This window comes from Neodiprion pinetum, chromosome 6 (assembly GCF_021155775.2).
Source record: "Neodiprion pinetum isolate iyNeoPine1 chromosome 6, iyNeoPine1.2, whole genome shotgun sequence".
NCBI classification, from domain to species: domain Eukaryota; kingdom Metazoa; phylum Arthropoda; class Insecta; order Hymenoptera; family Diprionidae; genus Neodiprion; species Neodiprion pinetum.
In genome coordinates this window covers 18,157,779-18,182,039 of record NC_060237.1, presented here as the reverse complement: position 1 = coordinate 18,182,039, position 24,261 = coordinate 18,157,779, and the positions used below count along the sequence as shown (strand labels likewise).

General features: G+C 38.7%; 3 protein-coding genes and 1 long non-coding RNA gene across 5 annotated transcripts in view; 3 read left to right on the top strand and 1 right to left on the bottom strand.

The window, feature by feature from the left end:
• The window catches only part of LOC124222110 (Inositol 1,4,5-triphosphate kinase 2), a 57,669-nt gene extending 46,338 nt beyond the window's left edge, over positions 1 to 11,331 (top strand). For 2 of the 3 annotated variants that reach the window (XM_069137447.1, XM_046632728.2), the window contains exons 5-8: positions 6,805 to 6,885; positions 8,424 to 8,795; positions 9,350 to 9,562; positions 10,004 to 11,331. In XM_069137447.1, the coding sequence (XP_068993548.1) occupies positions 6,805 to 6,885; positions 8,424 to 8,795; positions 9,350 to 9,562; positions 10,004 to 10,333 (996 nt within the window). In that variant the 3' untranslated portion in view covers positions 10,334 to 11,331. Of the gene's footprint in view, positions 1 to 6,804; positions 6,886 to 8,423; positions 8,796 to 8,941; positions 9,197 to 9,349; positions 9,563 to 10,003 lie in introns of those variants that run through there. The other variant, XR_006883934.2, reaches the window with a different exon arrangement.
• LOC124222162 (fasciculation and elongation protein zeta-2-like) overlaps positions 1 to 24,261 on the bottom strand; it is a 128,087-nt gene that overhangs the window by 73,743 nt on the left and 30,083 nt on the right.
• Positions 11,472 to 24,261, top strand: part of LOC124221122 (rRNA 2'-O-methyltransferase fibrillarin-like) — a 292,337-nt gene continuing 279,547 nt past the window's right edge. The window contains exons 1-4 of the mRNA XM_069137448.1: positions 11,472 to 13,492; positions 17,787 to 17,918; positions 18,159 to 18,282; positions 18,521 to 18,643. Coding sequence (XP_068993549.1) covers positions 18,171 to 18,282; positions 18,521 to 18,643 — 235 coding nt within the window. The 5' untranslated portion in view covers positions 11,472 to 13,492; positions 17,787 to 17,918; positions 18,159 to 18,170. The remainder of the gene's footprint in view (positions 13,493 to 17,786; positions 17,919 to 18,158; positions 18,283 to 18,520; positions 18,644 to 24,261) is intronic.
• Positions 19,309 to 21,155, top strand: LOC124222160 (uncharacterized). The gene is made up of 4 exons (XR_006883950.2): positions 19,309 to 19,393; positions 19,500 to 19,575; positions 19,658 to 19,723; positions 20,077 to 21,155. It is a non-coding gene; the product is annotated as an uncharacterized lncRNA (long non-coding RNA).

The window sequence follows — 24,261 nt, the reverse complement described above, 5'->3', positions numbered from 1 at the left end:
GGCAGCACAAAATTTGAAATGTGACGACACATTTTTCTGACGCAGCACGGTAAAAACTGCATTAGGTGTCTTTTACATCACGATTATAGTAACAGCAGGGTAATTTTTCTCAGATTTTTCTCACCGTGTAGGCGAGTGGGTCGTCATATTCTCGATTTGTCGCGTTTACTTTACTTTAGTTTTCTTGATTTTTTGCTCCTCATTCCTTCGAAACCTAACATCCAGTTTTGCCTTCGTACGTTGTACATACGTATACAGAAGCGCGTGTAACACACGTATACCTATTGATAGAAAATCCTTAAGCGTCGGCAGTAGTCAGTGATATAAATTGTAGAGTTGGTGCAGCCTTCGGAGAAACAAGGTTATTGAGCAATCTTCGTTGATGCGATATTCAGACGACGCCGCGACGTGTAGAAAGATCTGGGAACGGTTCGACTCTATCGGTTTTTATTACCGCTGACCGAGACTCGGTCCAATGATGTTCGAGCGCGGTGTACGATATCTCTGAAATTGAACGATTATTTTTTCACACTAGTAAGACATTGTGCAAACGGAACGACACCGGCGTTGCCGCAATTGTGCCGGGATTCAAACGAGACAGGTGTTCCCAGTCAAACGCAGTGTAAACGTGACGTGGTCGATATTTTCAGGTATTATCAGACACGTTCCGGGTGACTATAGCTCGAGGCTTCGATCAAAGTCGAGTCCAGTTGTCGATTAGCGTTCGGAAAATATGCAGGAGGACTTGAAGAGATTAGTACCGAGGATCGTCTATACCGCGGCACTGAGCGACATCTGCGGCCATGCAAGCTGCGCCGTTCAGCAGGTTCAAGATCCGTTCGAAGGGAGTTACGATGGTTCGGAGAAGCCGGTGCAGTTTTCGAAACAGAAAAGACTTAGCAGGTCGCGATCGAAGCGGAATCCCCGAAAGTTGTCGGCGGCATCCGCCGATCGGCAGTCCTCCTCTTCCTCGAGGAGCCCGACGCCTCCTTGCCGCAATGTCGCGAATCGCTGCAAAAGAATTCTGTCCAAGAGCCAAGGTGACGTCGATACGGAGTCACCCTCATCCGGGTACAAGGAGTACTTACAGTTGCTCACCGTTCCTCATCCGAATTCTGCGTTACTTGAGTGGGGAGAAGCTAGCGGCGATGACCTCAGTTCGGAATGGGAGTCCGACTACTCGGAGAGCAAATACCAACTAGACATTCACTCGAAATCTGCCATTTCCGAGGTAAATTATACATTCCGGTCGGAACTTAGTCATGGTGGGACAATTCGATTGATTGACTCACCGAGACACGAATTTATTATTCATTGTCACTAAAAATTTATAAACTGAATATCAAAATTTATTATCGACATTGAAGAGTAACGCGTGGAGAAAAATTTATAGTTGGGGTTACAGACCGTGTAATGATTTTCAATTTTCACCAGAATCGAAGAATACAATACGGGACACAAATATGAAAATTAATTTTGTAACTTCAACCAGATTATCTAGTATGTGTTTATTATTCTTTCTGATTGTCGTCACGAACACTATATTTTTTGCTACTGTTGCGATAACTTGATGTTGCTGTAACAAAGAATTGATGTTCAAAGCATGCAAGGAGTGTTTCACTGAGAAATACACCATGACACCATGATTACGTACATTTTATAAAGTGATTACGAGATAATGCTTGACGAATAATTTTACTTTGACCAGGTGATTTCTCACGTTTTCTAAGATTTTATATGATTTCTGTAATCCTAAATTATTTCTCATGACTACCAACGATAACTAATTCAGAATTTAATTTTAATATTACTGATTTCAGTCTGATTTCAGAAATGACAAAATCATTTCGAATATATTGACAACATGTTTCCGTGAGTGGAACATCCCTTGAGTCCATGCTATAAGTCAGTCTTAATCCACCGAGTCTGGTATTTTGACTTTTATCGAAGCACGCTTCACTGACGTGGAAATGGCGTTGTCAGCTTATTTCCATCGTGCCATGTAAACGTAAATCTTCGTGCGAAAGCAACATTAAAAAAATTTTCTACGTTCATGCGAGAATAACGCCAGGAAATGTATTCCTTCTGTACTAAGTAGTAATACAATTACCTATAGGTATTCATTTCTTGGCAGTATTGTTACGCAAAACAAATTTTTTTTTTTGGAAATTGACATTTAACATTGCATGTAGAATTGCACTAACCGCAGCATCTTCACGTCAGTTATGCATGAAATCGGATAATATGTACATGAACGTGGTATTTAACGCGGTGGGTGTAGAGTGACGTAGCATCCTCTTGAAAGTTTCATTCGACTGTAAGAACTAAGAAAATGAACAGATTTAAATGTTACAATAACCAGAAAATGTAGTATTTACAACTATGATTATACCCATTTTACTAGAATTTTTTATCGACTATAACAAGTGAAATTTTTCTCAACGCGTATACGAAGATAAAGATTCCGTCAAGATTTTCAAATCAGTAATTTGCTACAAATACGGGTGGAACACATTGTGTGACAAGGGTTGAAAGTTGGCGATTGCGACGAATGTGAAGTTTGCACCTGAGCGAAGCGAGGGCGGCAATTGCACAAGTTGCGATTACCAACCTTTGGCCTTAGCCAGCAGCTAGAGATCAGGAGACCGAACTTCTACACAATCCTGTAGTTTAAGGTGGGCTAATATGTAGCAGCCGCCTGGTGGCGCTGCTATGCGAGGAGTGCCAGCGCAATCCGACACTTCGCTTCTCTATATTCATACTGTGTCGCTGGTCTGGCTTTACGGCCGTGGTCACGGAGACTAGAGTACAGAAGTCCGATCTTCGTAAATTTGATCCAGCATAAAAAATCGGTACAACGAAGCTTGCGCTGGCTGACGATGAACGGCGCTGATGTCGCAAAGATCCGACGAGTGGTGGGGAGACTAGACCCAAGGATATTCCCTTTCGGTGAGAGGCAATTTCATTTCGGTCACCATCGATGTTTGTATACATATATATAGTCAATTCTTACCAACTTCACTTCGGAACTTTACGATGACAGCGATGTTTTCGATAAAATCTAAAACTACTAAACGACAAATTTTCGAGGACAATTTTTTTATATGCTCTCCAATAGAGATCGGACTCCTGTACTCTAGTCTCCATGGCTGTGGTCTAGCTTCGCTGAATTATTTGCCTGCGCAGTATCGGATTGCGCTGGTACTGCTTGGGCCCGAGTCACACACGATAGTTTTTATAGCCAAGCGAATGAAAAGTTGTGGGGCTTTGCGTGGTAGTTTTACGGGACGTGATTTGTCAATTTCTTTTAGCTAGGAAGACAAGTGATCACTCAAGGGACGAAAGTGAAGCAATTTTGGACTGCACATGCGTGTAAACCTATCTTTAAAAAACTGAGATAACAGGCTGCTTTCGTCCCGCTAAACTGCTTCGCAAAGCCCCACTTTTCATGCGAGTGTGATGAAAAATGAAATAAAAAAATAGGTGAATTTAAAGTTTTTCGTGAGAATTATGTAAATTTTTTTTTAAATACACGCACACATATATCCGTGGTATCAATCTATTATTATACAACGTAGCTCCGTGAACGAAGTGTTTTTTCGCCAATGGATTATTTACTACACGTTTAAAGAATAGCGTATTGTGTTACGAGTGCGGAAAGTGGGTGATCCCCAATTAGTGAGAAGCTTGCAGCATGGGTCAAGGCCAGCGCTGTAATCATACGCTTTCTTTCCAACGCCTGTGAAGAAAAGTCTGAGCTGCGAAGGAGGTAAGTGCACAGTGTGTAAAACTGGGCCATTTTTTTCCAAGACTCTTGAAGGAAAACTTGGATTTGCAACGCAACGAACGTGTTGCTGACAGCGCGTAAAATTTGGGTTAGGTGACTTACACTCAACAACACAGTGTGGAAAATTGAATTAATCGAAAGTGCGCACGGGTCAAAGAAAGCCCTAGCGTGTAAATTGTACCGTTTGAATTCTGCGCATGCGCCAGCGATATTTTACTGCACCGTTCGAAAACAGGGCATTTAATGCACGCTCCACAAGCTTTCAAAATTGATCTTTCCAAGCAGATTTCGTTGCACGTACACACTCGAAGAATTCAACTTTATGCACTGTGTAATTGAGCGTAAGTCCCCTAATCCCAATTTTACGTGATGCAGCAGCACGTTTGTCGCTTTGCAAATCAAATTTTTCCTTTAAAATTCTTGGAAAAACTGGCGTGTTACACGTGCGCATGGATGATAATTGATTCGAGTAATTACAGCGCTCACCTTGTTCCATGCTGCGCTCACACTAGTACTCGTGCGAATCATAGCCTTATAGAGACTATATAAACTGCGCGGTCTTAATACAGGCCCGGTGAAGCCGGGACGGAAGGACAGAGCTAAGTGGCCCTGCCGGAGTTCGCTCTCTGTCGCACGATCAAAAGAGCGCGGAGTAGTCGCGTGGCGGGGAGGCATACTTGTATAAGTCTGTACGTTTTCCCCGCCAAGTCACCGATTAGAGTGAGAGAAAATGCCTGCAACTTATGTCCTCTCTGTCTTGTCACGGCTTCAACTCGGTGCACGGAGCGCGCAGTCTATCTCTATAAGTCTAAGGTGTGATTGCCGCTCTCGCCTATGCGGCTCACGCTGCAAACTTCACAGTCATCGGAAATTGCCCACTTTCCGCACTCGTAACGCAACACATTATTTTGTCATTGCGACAGAGTGTTTTAGATGCGATTTTGAGATAAGCCATTTGTATATGTGTTATATATATTTTTCATCTTCCGATATAAAATAAAACCTGACTCAGAAAAACTACTCTTGAAAAAGTTTCCATCTCCTGACAGTTTTCTGCTAAAAATAAAAAAATTGTTCTGCAATCTTACTTCAATCGGCATCGTAACTTACAATATTACCCTGCATAAACCAAGTTGAAATGTTTATGAGCTTTGTGTTTCCCAAAATATACACGGCACACATTGCTGGAAATAATATGTGCAAATGTTGAAGTTTTCAGAGGTGATTTTACTTTTAGACAATAGCCGAATTGTAATTTATTCCTTGTTTATTTAAACATGGGGATTTATTCCAATTTAAGACAGAATGTATCATTATCGGCAATTGAATTTTCAATTTATATCAATTTATGTATATATGAAACTAATAAATTAAGTAATATAAAACGATTGCGTCGGATCAACATAAATTTTATTCATATTGTAATGAATTTTTTAAATTTATGTATTATCGTTCGATCAAAGCAGTATTGCACTATGGTAATGAAATGCTGAGAATTGATTCATAGAAAATTGCGTCGTTAAATCGAGAACAAGCGGGTTTGGGCTGACCATGAGTCTGCATTTGAACTTCCCGTTTTCAGACTCATTTCGAACTGAAATAACAGTAATAATAAAATAAAATAATTTGCAAATCTGACTTTAGATTTGTGACCAGCGACCAAAAAAACCTAATGGAACGAATTTTTATTCGAATCCGTCCATTCATTCTCAAAATATCATTTTTATTTTATGCTTTATAATTTGAATAATTAAATATTTCGAAAAGTATCGATTAAAGTAAAATTTAAACAGTTGTAAGTTTGAAAAGGTCGCGTCGATCCAGACCAAAATCATCAAAATCCGATAACACGTCTCGAAATATTGTGGGGAAAAAGTTTTGATTGCGTCTTTACATACATACATATGATCATACGTTCATATATGATTCTCTAGCTTTAAAACGTACAGATCCAGTGAAAATTCAATACATTAACTACATTTTTTTCTGAAAACAAAGAAACTGAAAGTTGGAAAACCATAATTTCAAAATCAGTACGAACACCCATTAATTGGAGTAAAATTATCAGAATATGAGAGTTTATATTGCGTGCTTACGAGCAATAATTGTCAGCTGCGAGCTCTTTCATTGGTTTGATGTTTAAATCTTTTGCATTGTCAACTCGACCATCTCTTAACCCTCATACTTTTTGTGGCTGCAGTAGAACCTTAAAACATCTAAATTAATATTTTTTTTAACCTTTTTTTTCTGACAAATCCTCTACGAGCAATGACTGTAAAAAGTTGTGAAAAAGTTCCCTAATGGTAAACGATCTCTTTCGAGGTATCTTTTTACGCGTTTTGGTCGAATAAAAAAATATTGTATCTAGACACCTAGAAGCAGATCGTTTGATAGTACGAGTCTTGTGCCAAAATGATCGACAATGCGACATTTTTTGTATTTTTTCAGATTTCACAATTATGGTGTTTTTTCACGACTTCCGACAGACATTGCTCGTAGGGAATTGTTTTCGAAGTCCTACTATAGCCACAAAAAAAGGGGGCTCAGGACCCGATCGAGTTGACATGGAACACCCCCTATATGTTTCTATCCAGATCCGCCTTACAAGCTTCCCACTCACTTTCAGTCCAAGTACGTGATCAAGCAATTTAATCGCTGTTAAATAGATAGTCATTTTAGTGTCCAGATCCACCGGAAAAATGTACACAGAATTATTTCATCATAGCGTCTCGGATTAATTTCCAAGTTTTATGGTGGCAAGTCGTATTTTTGACTCCTCTGCCTCTGTGTCAAGATTAAAGAAAAAATAATAATGGAAAAAGATGCATTACTCTCGATCTAATTGTAAACTTTGAATAGAGAAGCGTTAGTCAAATGTCTATCCAAAGTATAAAATCTAAAAAGTGATGAATATACTGACATCTTTCGTTTAGAAGTTACTGTTGACAAAGGCACGATAATTTAAATTGTGAACCCCTTAATTACAATGCAACTATTTGTTTTTTTTTTTGTTATAGACATCAGGCTGGAGAAAACTGAGAAACATTGTACAATGGACGCCGTTTTTTCAAACCTACAAGAAACAGCGGTACCCATGGGTAAGTGAAGCTGTATAAAATAATCAATATCGTTTCTCAATATCTATTATCGAACTACGTTCACCTTGGTTGTGAATTGACTTTAATATTAGATTTTGGAAAAGTTTACTAATTATATACGAGTAGTGTTCGGGTTGGGTTAAGGAAAGAGGTTATATGTATTTGTGATAACAAGGAAAGGTTCGTATCTAAATTCGTTTATTGTCACGATATACCGAGTACCGAAGTTCTCCGTAAACAGATGCTCTTGCTCCAGCGCGATCGTTTATACAGTCAGAAAACCCCCCCTCCCATCGCCAATCGCGGAGCGGGGAGGGGTGCGCACGCAACCGATAATGCTCGACATCCCGAGAATCTTCATTTCAGTATAAATTAAATCTATACTTATTTATTTGTCATTTGTTACTTGTATTATTCAGCGCTACGGTAAATAACCCTCAATGTGATATTTTTGGATCAAGTTTCCGCAGAATCGAATAAATATCTTCATTTTATGCGTCATTACGACTCCGAATTTTACTTCGAATCTCAGAGAGAAGAAACTCTCCTCTGATTGTAGTAATTTTAATTCTCTGTTTCTCTCCCTCCCTCTCTCTCGTCCCCATGCTCGCGACGACAAAATCGGCCCCAGGTCAACACACAGTTTACCTGTGCACGAGTGAATGATCCAACAAATCTCGGAAGCAACTTCCGCGACGGATCTAACGCACACTCGGGGTTATTCCAAAGGACGCCCTGGGCCGTATGGCTTATCGGTTTAGGAGACCCATGTCTCCCCGTACCTTTCGAGATTTCTAGGCGACGAGAGAGAGAGAGCGAGAGGTTCATATTCTTCGCAGTTAAATATTATTTTATTATTCCTGCGCAACCTTTTACAAAGTTTCATTCTCAATTAAAAACCACATCGTCCGAAGCTTATCACATTTTTGAATGATCGTCACCTCTTAATAAAACAATTTTAAAATTCTCACCAAAGGACATTTCATTCGGAAAGGCAAATTCTGGACAAGACCTTCTGCGCGCAACAGATTTCCTGCGATTCCGCGATCGGAATTTACTGACTGTTTGTTTTGTGAAAATCAGGTCGTGACGATCAATCAGTTCACGCTTCTACATATCGAAATATTTCCACGAAAGGAAAACGGCAATAGCGAAAACTCAAGTATAAATGCCTTACGCAACATTTTCATAATTTAATTTTTATTTTTATTTTAATATGACAACAAATCAAATCCGACATTCGAGACAAAGCATTGACAATAACTAAACTGAAACGCTAATAATCAAGTAATAGTAATTGGAATTAATTTGGATGGAAACAGTGACAGTCATTAAATAATAACAACTAAACAGCAACAAGTAGTAACGTCTATTGTTATATTCTAGTTTTTTGCTTTTGTCATTTTCGGAAAATTTTCGAAAATAAAGACTATCGTAACTTCTGAAGACAAGACTGGAAATTTTTAGAAAGCGAAAAAAAATTATCCGTGGTTAAAGATCACCGATTATAAACAACTCGTTTCTTCTATTGGATTCAGGTGCAGCTTGCGGGACATCAAGGAAATTTCCGTGCAGGACCAACTCCTGGGACGATTTTAAAGAAACTCTGCCCGCAGGAGGAGGCCTGCTTCCGTTTATTAATGCGGGATGTTTTGAGGCCTTATGTACCTGAATTCAAGGGGGTCTTGGATGTTCGAGAGTGTGAAAACGGCGCGGAACTAGATGACGACATTGCATCTGAGACTAAGGACCGAGAGGGAGGCGGAGAATCCCGTAAATCTGTCGTATCCTCCTATCTGCAGCTCCAGGATTTACTCGGAGACTTTGAACAGCCCTGCGTTATGGACTGTAAAGTTGGGGTGCGGACTTACCTCGAATCTGAACTTGCCAAGGCCAAGGAAAGACCGAAGGTATTAGTTTCTTCCAAGTCTGCAAACCAGCAATGGAATAGTGCATTGTGTGATAAGGGATGAAAGCTGGCGAATGCGTAGAGTGTGAAGTTTGAGCGAAGCGAGTCACGAGGCCACGTCAAATCACACAAATTTTCTGCTTACAGTTGCGAAGCTAATCTTCATTTTGTACCCAGAACACTGTATATACTCAGGGTTCGTACGCACGAGGAAAATCTGGAAAACTGGGAAAACTCGGGGAATTTTTTACAGCACGGAAAAGTCGAGGAAAAGTCCTAATATTATAGAAAAATTCTGTTTTCAGGCTGAAATACCTGAAAAAACCCGGGAATTTCAGATTCCAAATAGCGTACCAGCCCTGATACTTCACTTATGGTACAAAGTGAAAGTATCCAAGGATGGTAAATCATAATTAAAATTTGCACTCTACACAGCCGTTAATGTATTTATGATTGCTGATAAAAAACATGTGAATATTGATAATTTTTTGAAAGTTTTTAGCATTCCTGAAAGATTGAATGATATCTTAATCAGTAACTCTTTGCTGCTTACAGCTGCGGAAAGATATGTATGAGAAAATGGTTCAAGTCGATCCTAGCGCGCCAACAGCCGAAGAACGTCGTGTTCAGGGTGTCACGAAACCTAGGTACATGGTTTGGCGAGAGACAATCTCGAGTACAGCTACGTTAGGCTTCAGAGTTGAGGGCATCAAGAGAGCCCAAGGAGGTTCATCTAAGGATTTTAAGACTACGCGGACTCTGGAACAAGTATGTATATGTATATGGGGCATTCTATGACATCACGATCGAGATTCTATGTCGATGTCTCAGATTGGGTTTATAATTATTTGTATGAAAAGTATACGACGGACAACGCAATCGCAATTTTTTTCAGAATTTTTCTATACAGCGTATCAAAGCATGATTTAAAAACTTGAAAATAAAACCCACTTTGTAAAATCTGAAATAAATCAGAATTGTAAAGTAATGCGTAGGTTTCTGAGAATGTTGTATTCATGTACTGACGTAAAGGGATTAACGTTTACAGAATTTATAAATATTATGAACTTAGTTTTGATGTCAATTCGAGTTAAACGAAATTTTCCGTCTTATGATAGTGGTTATATAGTACAGCGTAAAAATGTATAGGGAAAAAATGTAATAGTAGGTGATACTAGGAATATCGTTAATGCATCCTCTGAATTCCAGGTTACAGAGGCACTCAAACGCTTCACAGAAGGATATCCGCATGCTGTCCCAAAGTACCTTCAGCGGCTTAAAGCTATTCGAGCCACCCTCAAGGCGTCCACGTTCTTTGCAACACACGAAGTTGTAGGATCGAGTCTACTTTTTGTTCACGACGCAACCGATGCTGGAATCTGGATGATCGACTTTGCAAAAACTTTGCCGCTTCCTTCGCACTTGCAAAACATACGCCACGATGCGGAATGGCAAGTTGGCAACCACGAGGATGGGTATCTGATTGGTGTGAATAATTTGATTAATATATTTCAAGACATACGAGACTCGCAAGTATAATTGTAGTATAATCGGCACATTTTCATTCGTGATGAACAATTGACCCGTTTCGAACACGTGGTCGTGAGACGATTGAGAGGATGTGTGTATATATATTTGTATTTTTTATTGCCCTAGTGATTATTATAATGTACGGAGTTGAAAAGGTAAATTAACTAACAGAATTCTTGTTCTTCCATGGCGTTGGCCTAAAATTTTTATTCGGTGTTCGATGATTGCAGTGACAAAAGAATTTGTTACAATTATCAAATAGTCTCAATTTTAGGTGCACTAGCGGAAACTACGGTGATTAAAATAATCCGCAAGAATTTAACAAAAGAGTAATTGAGCGGAATGTAATTCGTAGGTTTTTTCCTTTTTTGCCAAAAGTTCGTAGGATTGTAGTATACACGCAGCATATACATATATACGTAAGTATGACTACAATGTATAGATTTCGAAATTATGTAGGAATTTGACATATTAGCCCCGTGTGTTCAATCCATAAAAGCACGATACCATTGTTTTTCTTTCAAAATAATAGGTAATCGGTACGATACTGACAAATAGTCAAAATTTCGACTACGCGGTTCCCTTTCTGTATTCCCGCAAATATGATAGTAATTTTGAATACAACGGGAAAGAACAAAAAAGATCAAACGAAAATAGTGATAACACTGACGTTGAGAAATAAACACAATTATCAATAAAACAAAATGCTTGACATACTGCCGAAACAAAAAACTGATGTACCTTTATTTCTTCAGTGTCCAAATCTGTGCGAGAAATAGACCAAAGACGTGGCAGTTCTCTGCTGCCTAGATATTCTTAGTTAGTCTTCTAATAAAGCGTTATATCGTAATTTCGTATGTAATTAATTTAATGATTAGACCATATGAAAGATTAGTTTGTATTTTAATAATTTTACGTACAATCAAATTTATCTCGATTAAGCAATGCCTTTTTTATATGTAATTTCCGCCACGCATTTGTAAATACATCGCTGCATACCACTATGATGATGCTCTATAGAGTTTGTTTTATTTCAATCCATGTTATCGTTGTAATCTTATACATTTTTCAACCAGGTTATTTATTATTCTTCAATGTTTTCTGTTACTCCAGAATTAACGATATTGCTTACATTTTTCATCATTCGTAAAATCAAACAGATCATTATTCAACAAAGTATATTTATTTTTGTTTTAAATATCGAAACCGTATCCCTCGTAGTTATCCAGGTAATATACAGGATCGTTAAACGCAAAGCCCGAGTGAGAGCCGCATATGCGGGTGACAGGTAAAACGGCTGAGTCGTCGCACGTGTTTTAAGCAACAAATTCACAACCCCGTATAAGCAGCTATTTGTAACATATTAACGTGAGTGTGAATTAGTGACCAGTCTACTTTAAATACGAATAATATGCTGTTGTGGTAATTCTTTCCAAATCTATTTGACCATTCTACAAAGTGTTCGTGAACAGCGGTCCATTCCAAAATATGTACCAAGTTACGATTACAAAGAAAACACGTCTTGAAATAATAAATCTGCCCTTGTTTTAAATATTTAACTAATCGTACGTAATGTGCTGTTATATTATTCATTTTATTCTGCCACTGTATTCAATTGTATTAATTAAATATTGGATTGACAAAGTGACGACTAAATTCTATGTGAGTAAGTCAAATAGCTGTATAACAAATGAAAAAAAATCGACTGGTTTTGAATTATCAGTCATAGAACTTGCAGTTAGTTCATTTATTAACGAAAGTGAGACTTGGCAGGACTAAAAGATTCTCAATATTGCAGAAAACGCAAGTATGGTTTGGTCGGATTCGCGTAAAATCAGATCAGTTTTAAGTTATGGGGTCGTATACACTTTTATAAACTGTGAAATTTGAAGCAATATTTAAGAAAACTGCATCGCAAAACGAATGTTTTTTTTAACATCGCGTGTTTGGGCATCTTGTTGAACACATTCTAAAAAATATTTTGCCCCCAATATCACACATAGTTTACCAAGAACGAAAGCTCATGGATATGGTTGGGTGCTTGGCAATATAGTTGACTAGCTGGATTTGTGGCTTATTGGCCAGTTTGATGTAGGGCAGCTGATGTTTTTTTGGGTAATTTTAAACTTCTCGGTAGAGTTGTCTGAATTACAGCATTCGAATAGGTGTGGGTGCGTGTGAAAATGAACTCACGTTTGGCAATGACGACGACTCGGCAATAATCCTTAGCGAATCCCAGTAGATAATGCAGCGGTATAACAACATAAACATTTCCACTAGCATCGGTCAGTTTCTTATTGAATCGCTCAACTAACCGGTATTCTCCAAACAATATTGTTGTTCGGGCATTAGGGATGAGTAACCTTTCAAATCCACATTTTTATTCCGATCAATTTCCACATCCTTCAACTTGTAACGTATTTCCTCAAACACATGAACTATATATGTATATTTTCATCGACGTTCTCTACAAGCATGTAGATCTATTTCATCGCTCACAAGTATACTTCTATTCCATATTCCAACAAGGAGATTTATAACTCATTCTTCAAGTTCAGTTTCTTTTCATTTCTAATTTCAAATTACTCTGGAAGTATCGATTTCAACATTCATCAAACCTCAGGATCAACTTTCTACGAATAACAATTTCACACTCAGCAGTGTTTTTCCGACCATTATAAAAAAAACCATTGATATCAATTTAAACTAGTATTTCCACGTGACATTAATTCTTTTTATGACTGTCCGTTCCCTGCGTGCAAATTAGATAATAAAAATTTGTTTCGGCAAAGTAGCGAAGCATAAGTTGAAACAAAAGCATTTCAAATCATCGTCACATATGAACTCACAATCTAGCTGCTTGCCCGTGTCGCGACTCAAAACAAATCTGCTTTGTATCTATGTCCAATTCTCTATGCTGTTGTGAAATCATATCTATATATCATCTAAGTGGATTTCCGCCTGTAAATCGTCAGTTATCGTTCTCCTCTCTCGCTATACACATCGCACCACCTGTGTATCTCTCAAATAAAGAATCTTTACCGAGTAATCAGTTATTATCATCATCCCGCTTCTTCGCTATAGCCATCTATCAATAATTCGCGGATCCCACGTCAACGATCCAGAATCTATTTTCATCTCTTTAAACAAGATTTTTTGCTCAAAGAAGTGAGTGTAACCCCTTTGGATGCTTGGTATAAAGCACCCCGCAGAATCCTTATGGAGATTAGCTCCCGGTCAAATCGGATGGATTTTCATTATGTTATAGTACGTATAGATTTTCTCGGTCAAAAGTCTTCGTGGTCGCAAGTCAGTGAAAATCAGTAGTTTCCGAGATACAGGCTTCGGAAAGGGGGTGTATGGATTTTTTTATATCTATGGATTACGTGATTTTTACAAATTACCAAGCTGCGAGGGGGACTTAAAATCAAACATATCACTTAAAAACTGCACGGCAGATCCGCAGAAGTCTGCACAAGCGTGATAAACAAGACAAGTCGATTATTGCAAGAGTCGGAGGGTCTCGTTCTTTACGCAAAGTCTAAAGTTGCACCTCCTTCCAGCAAATCAACGAGTTCATGGATGGAATCAATCACAGATTCCTGCCTATCTTTGAAAATCAACCGTACAGTTTTTGGAGTGATTTGTTTCACTTTAAGACCCCTTGAAGCCTGATAATTTATCAAAATTACGAAATCCATGTTTATAATATCTGGACACCTTTCTTTCGAAGTCTGTATCTCGGAAATTACTGATTTTCGGGTTTTGTTTCCATAAGAACTTTTGATCGGGAGGATATGTACATACTGAAAAACTTGCCAATTCGACCGGTTCCAATTTCCATAAGGATTTTGCGTGATGCTAGAATCCATTCTCTAATGCACCATATCAACGTAATTTTGCGAGAGAAATCCATTGCACGCAATTCGAATACGCTGCGGTTAACGGATCATAATTTACAACCAAAATGTGTTTCCTTCGTAATTTCTTCGCTGTTAGTTCTACGCTTTTTTTGTTAAGTTTTCTGCGCTCCTGGAGTCCTATTAGTCTAGAAAAGGTCATACAAATCGATTCCGAGACGAAAGATTTTTCGCCCAAAAAAAAGTAAGAAAACCCCTTTGGATTTTTGTTGAAAATTCAAACGATTTTGGATAATGCTGGAATTGGTTCTCTGATGCAATATATCGACGTGATTTTGCAAGAGGAAAATTTCTCAGTATTTTTTCAGCTGTTGGTTCAGCTGTTCTACGTGTTCATTTTGCATTTCTGAAGGTCTGATTAGTTTTCAAAAATCAAAAAAGGGCACTAGGACCAAATAACCCGGAAATAACAGCTCAGACGAAAATAATTCAGATAAAACGAACTCGTACAAAAAAAAGTGAGGTGTTGTGGGACACGTGTCAGAAACGAAGTTTTTGCCTTGTGTATGAAATACAATTAATTATCGCTTTCTGAGCTATTCGTCGCACAATATTTTACTTTTCGTTTATATTATTTATATATTATACATTATAGTATTATCAATTACATTACATTATCTATTTTTTTATTATTTATTTCAAAGAAGCATAAATTGAGGTCAATATAATTGAATTACAGTCTTGTAAATAATATGAATTTTCAATCACGAATTGTTTCAATTTCATATAAAAAATAAGTTTCGAACAGTTGAAATAGATTGATAATATTCTCGTTAATAATTATTTGTCAAAGAATAAATTATCATAGTGTAATACTTATAAACTTCAAATTATTGCTGAACTTGTCCTAACCTTTGGGCTACAGTCATCTTCTGCGTTTCCGTAAGCGGTGGTATGTTGCGGTTTTTGTTCTGCCCCCGTCATACGGAGGCCTAACTTATTCTAATTAACCTATGGGCTGCAACACTTACCTACCGCGGTTTTCGTACGGGATGCTGTGTTGTGGTTTCGATTCTTTTTTTTTTAAATAATGTTGTTGGTTCAGGTTATTTTTGTCATGAGTTATTTTTGTCTGAGTTATTGTTGCATGAGTTATTTAGATCGGTTACCCGATCGAATAATAGTACAGGTGAAAAAATACCCAGATTATTTTGAAATTTGTTTTTCTATTACGTTTGGAGCAATGATTGCCTAATGTTTAAAAGGATTTGTTGCAGCATGAACTCAAGTATTAATAGTAATCGAGCATTTTTTAATTTCAAATAAATATGTACTATACTGTTTTGTGTGAAAAAGTCTCAGTTTTCCAATAAAAAAGCACTTGCTTTAAACGAGCCTCGAACATTTTACGTAGATTGAAGCATGAGGAATTGATTTTCTGTATTAGCCCCGTTTTTGCTGGCAGTGAAAATATTAATCATGTATCTCAAACTTATAAGTATATCAAAAACTAGTTTCTAACAGTCAATCGTGTATATCCCTGTTATGTATGTATTCAAATGATATTATTTTTGGCGATGTGACGGAAATTCAGTTAGATTAGAATTCCCTCAAATGAATTCGCACTGTTGTGGAAGATGAACGGCGTCTATAAGACGTTACACGAAAATTTCAATCGGTGGTCAATTCATAGTCATGATAATATCCGAGTTCTTATATGTACATCTCTAGTCAACGTTAAGTGTACCTTTACTTGTCTATGTTCGCGTGGAATCGGTGTGTCGAGTATCCTACACCGCGCATACTCATAATGACCCAGTATATTAGGTGCAGAGTCGTCGACTGAAGAAAATAAAGACAGTTGCCCTAATGGGCTTTAGTGTGACAACCGAAAATCGTTGTGCGTTCCAACGGTAGAGTTGAGAAATTATTGGAGAACATCAGCGAGTTACCGATTTTGACATGATGCTGGCTGCATTCACCTTCCGAGTAACACAGTCTGCAATAGTAAGTCCAAGCCAGTACTTAGCCTGTGTGTACTTATCGAGTTGAAGCGTTACCGACTTCTCGGCGATACAAGAAATAATTAATGAGAGTAAATTTCTTCCAAAATTCGTAGCAAAACAGTGATTTAATTAAAGTATAGGTACCCGAGAGAAGAATGAATGCATAGATTATGAATAACAATAGATCAGATTTAATAATGATGCAGAGACCAAAAAGTATACACGTACACGCGGACCACGTACGATATTGATATTCATTTAGGATTAATACGTGATCCATACTATAAATTTTATAATTTTCCAGGGGACAAACTAGATTATATACAATAATACGGCTGTAATATGAGAAAAGAAGGATTAGTCATTTCGAAATGGGATTCTATTCGACGCGCGCTCGATGTGTACCATAACATTAGTATTCATAATGATTCCAACAACTTTTCATTTGCTCTCTCGATTTTGAATTTTCGTCGGCATAGAATCGAAATGCTGTTTTAGCTGGTCGCAAGTGAAGTATCTACGTTGGGTAGAGGAGCAGAATTGTTTTTCAAAAAGTATTCGTATGGAAAAAAATTCAGAGTTACTGTAATACATCACGGATGCGCTGATTTTGATCGAGATGAAATGCATGCTCGGTATATAAGACAGTAACGCCGTGTAGTGAATTGAAGACCTAAAAAGGTGATAGGGAGAGAAAAAACAAAGCTTCTTGGAACTTCAAGTGTATTTTAACACACATTTGAAAGGTATGAGCAAAATTTTTTATCATCCAACTGTCGCTGAACGGCAGCATAGTTAGCTAACCCGTTAACTGAAGAATATATCTTTAGTCAACGGCTGACTATTGAAGGGCCTGGCCGCTTGAGTCTGGAATCGGCAGGAAGGATAAAGTGCGTATTTGTTGTACGAAATGTGCAAACTAAAATCATTATACATCGTATCATATCATCATACATCATACATCATACATCATCATACATAGTATTAAAGTTCGAAACCAAAGTTTGGATGTTCGGATGTTCAGAAAGTGACGTCACTCAGAATTTTTTTTCTCTTAACGTCATCGATCTGCTTGAAAATCTGCTAGCCGAATTCCTCAGTCTGGAAACAACCGCGCAGTAGAGCGGATGGATGAGAATCGCGCTCCGCAGATTTCGAGTACCGGGTTCTCTACCTCCTGGATCGTGCGCTCGGGGTCCGCGTCCTAGTGCAACTTGAGTTCCAGGACAGGCGCTTCGTAATTTCTGCGCTCCGGGTCCACTACCTGGTAAAACTCGACTTCCGGGACAAAGCGCTCCGTAGTTTCTGCGCTCCGGGTCCACTACCTGGTGAAACTTAAATTCTAGGACAAGCACTTCGTGGTTCCTGCGCTCCAGGTTTGCTACCTGGTGAAGCTTGACTTCCAGGACAAGCGCTCCGTATTTTAATTCATTTTTCACGCAAGCCCAAATTCAGTAGCTGTCAGTGCGCTAATAAAATTTCTATAATTTTTTGAAATTTTCTCATAAACTTCTGGATAATATGTGTCGTTACAAAAATTATAATAATCCTTACCCAATATTTTTGATGTGTTCTGATACTGAAAATATTTATTAGTATTCGCGGTATAACCCGAGGTCGTTGGCGGTGGTTGTTGGAGGTGGTTGGCGGTGGTTGGAGGTGGACGAGGAGAAGGACGAGGAAGTCAAGGAAAACAAGGTGAACGAGGAGGACGAGGATTTGTGCTCGGTGAGTGAAACATTTTTGTAATGTTTAATGGCAATTCCAATTATATTGCATTTCAAATTTTTCGAACTTGTCACGTTTACAATAAGTTATTTCAATTCATTATTCGCGCAAGCACAAATTCAGTAGCTATGAATGCGCTGATAAAATTTATTATATTATTAACTGATTAATTAATTATAGTAATCCTTACACAATATTTTTAATGTGTTTTTATACTGGAAATATTTATTACTATTCAAGGTATAACCCGAGATGGTTGAAGGTGGTTGTTGGAGGTGGTTGGCGGTGGTTGGAGGTGGACGAGGAGAAGGACGAGGAAGTCAAGGAAAACAAGGTGAACGAGGAGGACGAGGATTTGTGCTCGGTGAGTGAAACATTTTTATAATATTTATTGGTAATTGCACTTACATTGTATTCAAAATTTTTGAAAGTTGTCATGTTTGCAATAAATTATTTCAATTCATTTTTCGCGCAAGCACATATTCAGTAGTTTCAAATGCGCTCATAAAATTTATTACGTATTAATTAATTAATTGATTATATTAATCCAAACACAATATTTTTCATGTGTTCTTATACTTGGAATATTTATACTATTCCAGGTATAACCCGAGGTGGTTATCGGTGGTTGTTGGCGGTGGTTGGAGGTGGTCGGAGGTGGACGAGGAGGAGGGCGAGGAAAATAGGAGAACAAGGTGGACGAGGAGGACGAGGATTTGTGCTCGGTGAGTAAAACATTTTTGTAATATTTGATGGCAATTGTAATTATATTTCATCTAAAATATTTCAAACTTGTCATGTTTACAATAAATTATTCCAATTCATTTTTCGCGCAAGCGCATATTCAGTAGCTTTAAATGCACTAATGAAATGTATTACATATTAATTAATTGATCAATTATATTAATCCGAACAGAATATTTTTCATGTGTTCTTATACTGAAAATATTTATTACTGTTCCAGGTATAACCCGAGGTGGTTAGCAGTGGTCGTTGGAGGCAGTTAGCGGTGGATGGCGGCAGTCGAGCTGAACGAGGAGGAGGACGAGGAAGACGAGGAGAACACGGTGGAAGAGGAGGACGAGGATTTGTGCTCGGTGAGTTTAACATCATTACAGTATTTGATGAAGTAGGATCAGGAATGGGAGTAGGAGTGGAAGTAGAAGTAGAAGTACGAATAAAAGAAGGATCAGGAGTAGGTGTAGGATCAGGAATAGAATCAGGAGTTTGTGTAGGATCAGCGGTAAAAACAGGTGTAGGTGTGGGATCAGGTGAATAAGTAGTATCAGGAGTAGAAGTAGGAGTAGGATCAGGAGTAGGTGTAGTAATAGGAGTAGTAGTAGTAATAGCAGCAGGGTGCTCGTTGAAGGGGGGGGGAGGGTAGGGTAGGATAGGGTGGAGTGACAAAGAAGAGAAACCAAATACAAAATAGTAACAGCCCTTTGCCGCAGCATAGATCCATACAAGATTCCAAGGTAGGCATCTTAGATTTACGAGCAAAGTCTGATTAGTACTTTGTCAATCTTGTTAGACCTATGAGATACGTTTCTAACCTGACAAAAATATATTGAAAATTTACAGTATTTGACAACAGTGATACCTTATCACATGGACAGTGGCCCACCTGATAATCAAGCTTTACAAGTCCTCATTAAGAGTAAGTTTTACAAGTTCTTGGTAACAGTACCAACAATTACTTAATAACATCATTCGAAATTAATAATATGTTTTGTTTTCAGTATCGAAGGCTATTAATGAGGATAGTCCAACGGTGCCCGCATTATTAACGGACTACATATTGAAAGGTGGGTTGATTTCTTTCACCTTGTCTTGAATCCGTGCGAGATAAACACTTGTATATTTCACGGTTCAGTTATTATCATGAGGTTGAAGTTCGTAATGTTATTCAGGCGATGAATTTTTAGAAAAACTTGGAATACAACTTCAGGATTGTCTGAAAATAAGTAAACCGTAATAAACCAAATTGTAATCATATCAAGTTATCAGTAACAAGCAATTGCGGGTAAAATATTAGCTTACTTTTGTAAGTATTTATGAATATAGCCTCTATGAATATTCATTGTTGGTATATAAGGTCTGGCAACGTACCTACTTTCTGTAAGAGATGTTGAAGATTTTCAACATAATTATGTTTCAGTTCTGTGCCCCACCTAGTGATCCACTAGTACATATCCTCCGACGTGACATCGCTGTGCTACGTATAAAGAAGAAAAGATTTATTAAGATGTAGATTGCTCCTCTCTTGCCATTGTGCTTTCAGCCATTGTTGTGGTGTGTGTTTAAAATTAAGGACAGTATATATATAATATAGAATAACAGGTACAGCTACGAATATAGCACTACAATAAATCTTATAGAAATGAGCCCTCATTGAGATTTCTCTGTATTTATAACTCGACGCGAGAAGGCAAAAATCAATGTAATGCCATCTGTAAGGTAATTGGACTCGTATTTGCACTACGAGAACTCGTTGGGCATTTTGCGGTGAAGTTTGAAAAATTGTTGTACAAGAAATTAAATAACTATAAAAATGGATAAAAAATATTATCTCTAATTGTGAATGTAGCTAATACAGCTTAAACCGTATATTGATTATGTTAATGATCTATTGTGACAAGATCGGAATTAGATAAGCTCTCTAAATACTTTTTTCTAGTCTATTAATTTATATCATGTATATGTAAATGTATACTTCTTCAGTTTATACAATCACTGCACTAGGATTACCCTTGCCACGTTTTATGTTGCGCTTGTGTAATTTGTATATTACTAACCTTACGTTTTACTGTATTTGCGACAAGTTGTGAGTGTTTCTAATTTCTTGGCGATTATTTGTGTACATGTATGTGTATAGGTATATGTATATGTATACTTATGCATGTGTATATACATGTATACAGAGAGGTATACACAGAGGTTTTAGTATATTCACATACGGATTTCTGTGTATAGGTATACTTGAACTAAAATATCCTTATCTCTAATACGGAGTTCTTCGTAATTCGCATTTGTTCTTGTAACCCAATGTCCTACATACGATGGCAAAAATCTAGATCCAACTTAACTGAGTCTCAAAGCCCTGTTCACATAAGAGCAGCTATTTGATAGAAATTATAGTTTATAGTTTACACAGCCCATTGCATGGTATTTCATTATAAATACATATGTTTCAATGTATTTAGAAATAATTTATCAAATGTACAGAGGTCATGTGCAAACAATAAATGAATTCGACCGCAGTTTGATGTATTCATTGGAGCTTTAACAATAAATTTAAGCTTTGTTACTTCTTTTATTTTATTATGGATAATCAAAAACATTTCCGACTATTCGTGCTGTGGAAGCATGGGGATTAAACCAAATGTAGCAGAAGATTAGAAACAGTGTATGTAGAGTACAGGTATTTTTCTAATAATGCAAACACGTGCCGCTGGCTTAGTCTTGACATATCTAGAATACCACGCCTTGCGAATCAGCTTTCCAGACAGAGATGAATGATGAATTTTAAGGACTGCATTATCGTTGTTGAATACTCTATGCCTCATGGGAAACGAAAATCTGTAACGATAAAATTGATGCGCCGGATCATCGTCGACTTTAACTTATGAAATGTCCTACCATTTTCGAACACCTCCTACCTCCCCCTGCCACCTCCGACCATCAATGGCCACTTTCGATCACCCCCTATCACCTTCTGCCAGCGCCGACCACCTCCTACCGTTTCCGAACACCTCCAACCATCCTATTTACCTATATTACTAGATTAGCTATGATATGAAAAGAGAAGAATTATTCATTTCGAAATGGGATTCTATTCGACGCGCGCTCGATGTATTCCATAACATTAGTATTGATAATTACGCTGCGTAGTGATTTAAAGACCTAAAAAGGTGATAGGGAGAGAAAGAACGAAGCTTCTCAACACTTCGAGTGTATTTTAACACACATTTGAAAGATACGAGCGAAATTTTTCATCATCCAACTGTCGCAGAACGGCAGCGTTATTAGCTGACCCGTTCACTGAAAAATATATCTTCAGTCAACGGCTGACCATCGAAGGGCCTGGCCGCTTGAGTCTGGAATCGGCAGGAGAGATAAAGTGCGTATTTCTTGTATGAAACGTGAAAACTAAAATCATTATACATCATATCATATCATCATACATCATACATCATACATCATACATCATACATCATACATCGTACAGCATACATCATCATACATAGTATTAAAGGTCGAAACTAAAGTTTGGATGTCGGATGTTCAGAAAGTGACGTTACCGATCTGAAATCAGCTAGCCGAATTCCTCAGTCTGGAGACAACCGCGCAGTAGAGCGGACGGATGAGAGTCGCGCTCCGCAAATTTCGAGTACCGGGTTCTCAACCTCCCGGATCCCGCGTTTCGGGTCCGCTACGTATTTCGAGTACCGGGTTCTCAACCTCCCGGATCCCGCGCTTCGGGTCCGCTACGCGGTGAAACTCGACTTCCAGGATAAGCACTCCGTGGTTCCTCGTTCGTGTTTACAATAAATTATTTCAATTCGTTTTTCGCGCAACCCCAAATTCGGTAGCTGTCAGTCCGCTAATAAAATTTCTCGACTTCCAGGATAAGCGCTCCGTGGTTCCTGGTTCATGTTTACAATAAATTATTTCAATTCGTTTTTCGCGCAACCCCAAATTCGGTAGCTGTCAGTCCGCTAATAAAATTTCTCGACTTCCAGGATAAGCGCTCCGTGGTTCCTGGTTCATGTTTACAATAAATTATTTCAATTCGTTTTTCGCGCAACCCCAAATTCGGTACCTGTCAGTCCGCTAATAAAATTTCTCGACTTCCAGGATAAGCGCTCCGTGGTTCCTGGTTCATGTTTACAATAAATTATTTCAATTCGTTTTTCGCGCAACCCCAAATTCGGTAGTTGTCGGTGCGCTAATAAAATTTCTATAACTTTACAATCTTCTCATAATCTTTTTGGTAAAATATGTCGATAAAAAAATTATATCAAACCTTACACATTATTTTTGATTTCTTCTCACGCTGAAAATATTTATTAGTATTCGAGGTATAACTCGAGGTGGTTGGCGGTTTTCGTTGGAGGTAGTTAGGGGTGGTTGCGGGTAATCTCGGTGATTCAGGAGCAGGGGGACGAAAATTTGTGCTCGGTGAGTAAAACACTTTTATAATATTTCATGGCAATTGTAATTATATTTCATCTGAAATATTACAAACTTTCACGTTTACAATAAATTATTCCAATTTATTTTTCGTGCAAGCACATATTCAGTAGCTATGAATAATCTTATACAATTTATTATATTATTAATTAATTATTCAATCAATTACTCAATTATATTAATCCTTACACAATATTTTCAATGTGTTCTTATACTGAAAATATTTATTACTATTCAAGGTATAACCTGAGGTGGTTGAAGGTGATCGGAGGTGGACAAGGAGGAGGACGAGGAGGACGAGGATTTGTGCTGGGTGAGTAAAACACTTTTATAATATTTGATGGCAATTGTAATTATATTTCACCTGAAATATTACAAACTTGTCACGTTTACAGTAAATCATTTCAATTCATTTTTCGTGCAAGCACATATTCAGTAGCTATGAATAATCTTGTACAATTTATTACATTATTAATCAATTGATTATTTTCATTATTCCTTACACAATATTTTTGATGTGTTCCTATACTAAAAATATTCATTACTATTCCAGGTATTACCCGAGGTGGTCGGAGGTGGACGAGGAGGAGGACCAGCTGGACGAGGAGGAGGACCAGGTGGACGAGGAGGAGGACGAGGTGGACGAGGAGGAGGCGGGGTGGGTCGTGGGAGAGGACCTCTCCTCTCCTCAGAGGAGGTGGGGGGGGGGGGGGGGGGGGGGGGGGGGGGGGGGAGGGAAGGGATGGGATGGGAAGGGAAGGGAAGGGGTGGGTGGTGGGGGAGGGGGCGGGAGGGGGAGGGAGGGTGGGTGGCGGGGGGGAGGGGGGAGGGAGGGGGGGAGGGAGGGAGGGAGGGCGGGAGGGAGGGGAGGGAGGGAGGGAGGGAGGGAGAGAGGGAGAGAGTGGAGGACGGATGTCGATGCGAGCCCGTTAAAGTTAATAGAGCAGTACACCCCCCCCCCCCCTCTCGCGCCCACCCTCCCTCCCACCCTCCCTCCCTCCCGCCCTCCCTCCCGCCCTCCCGCCCTCCCGCCCCTCCCCGTCCCTCCCCGTCCCTTCCCCTCCCCTCCCCTTCCCGCCCCTTCCCTTCCCCTCCCCACCCCTTCCCTTCCCTTCCCTTCCCGGCCCATCCCTTCCCCCTTCCCTGCCCC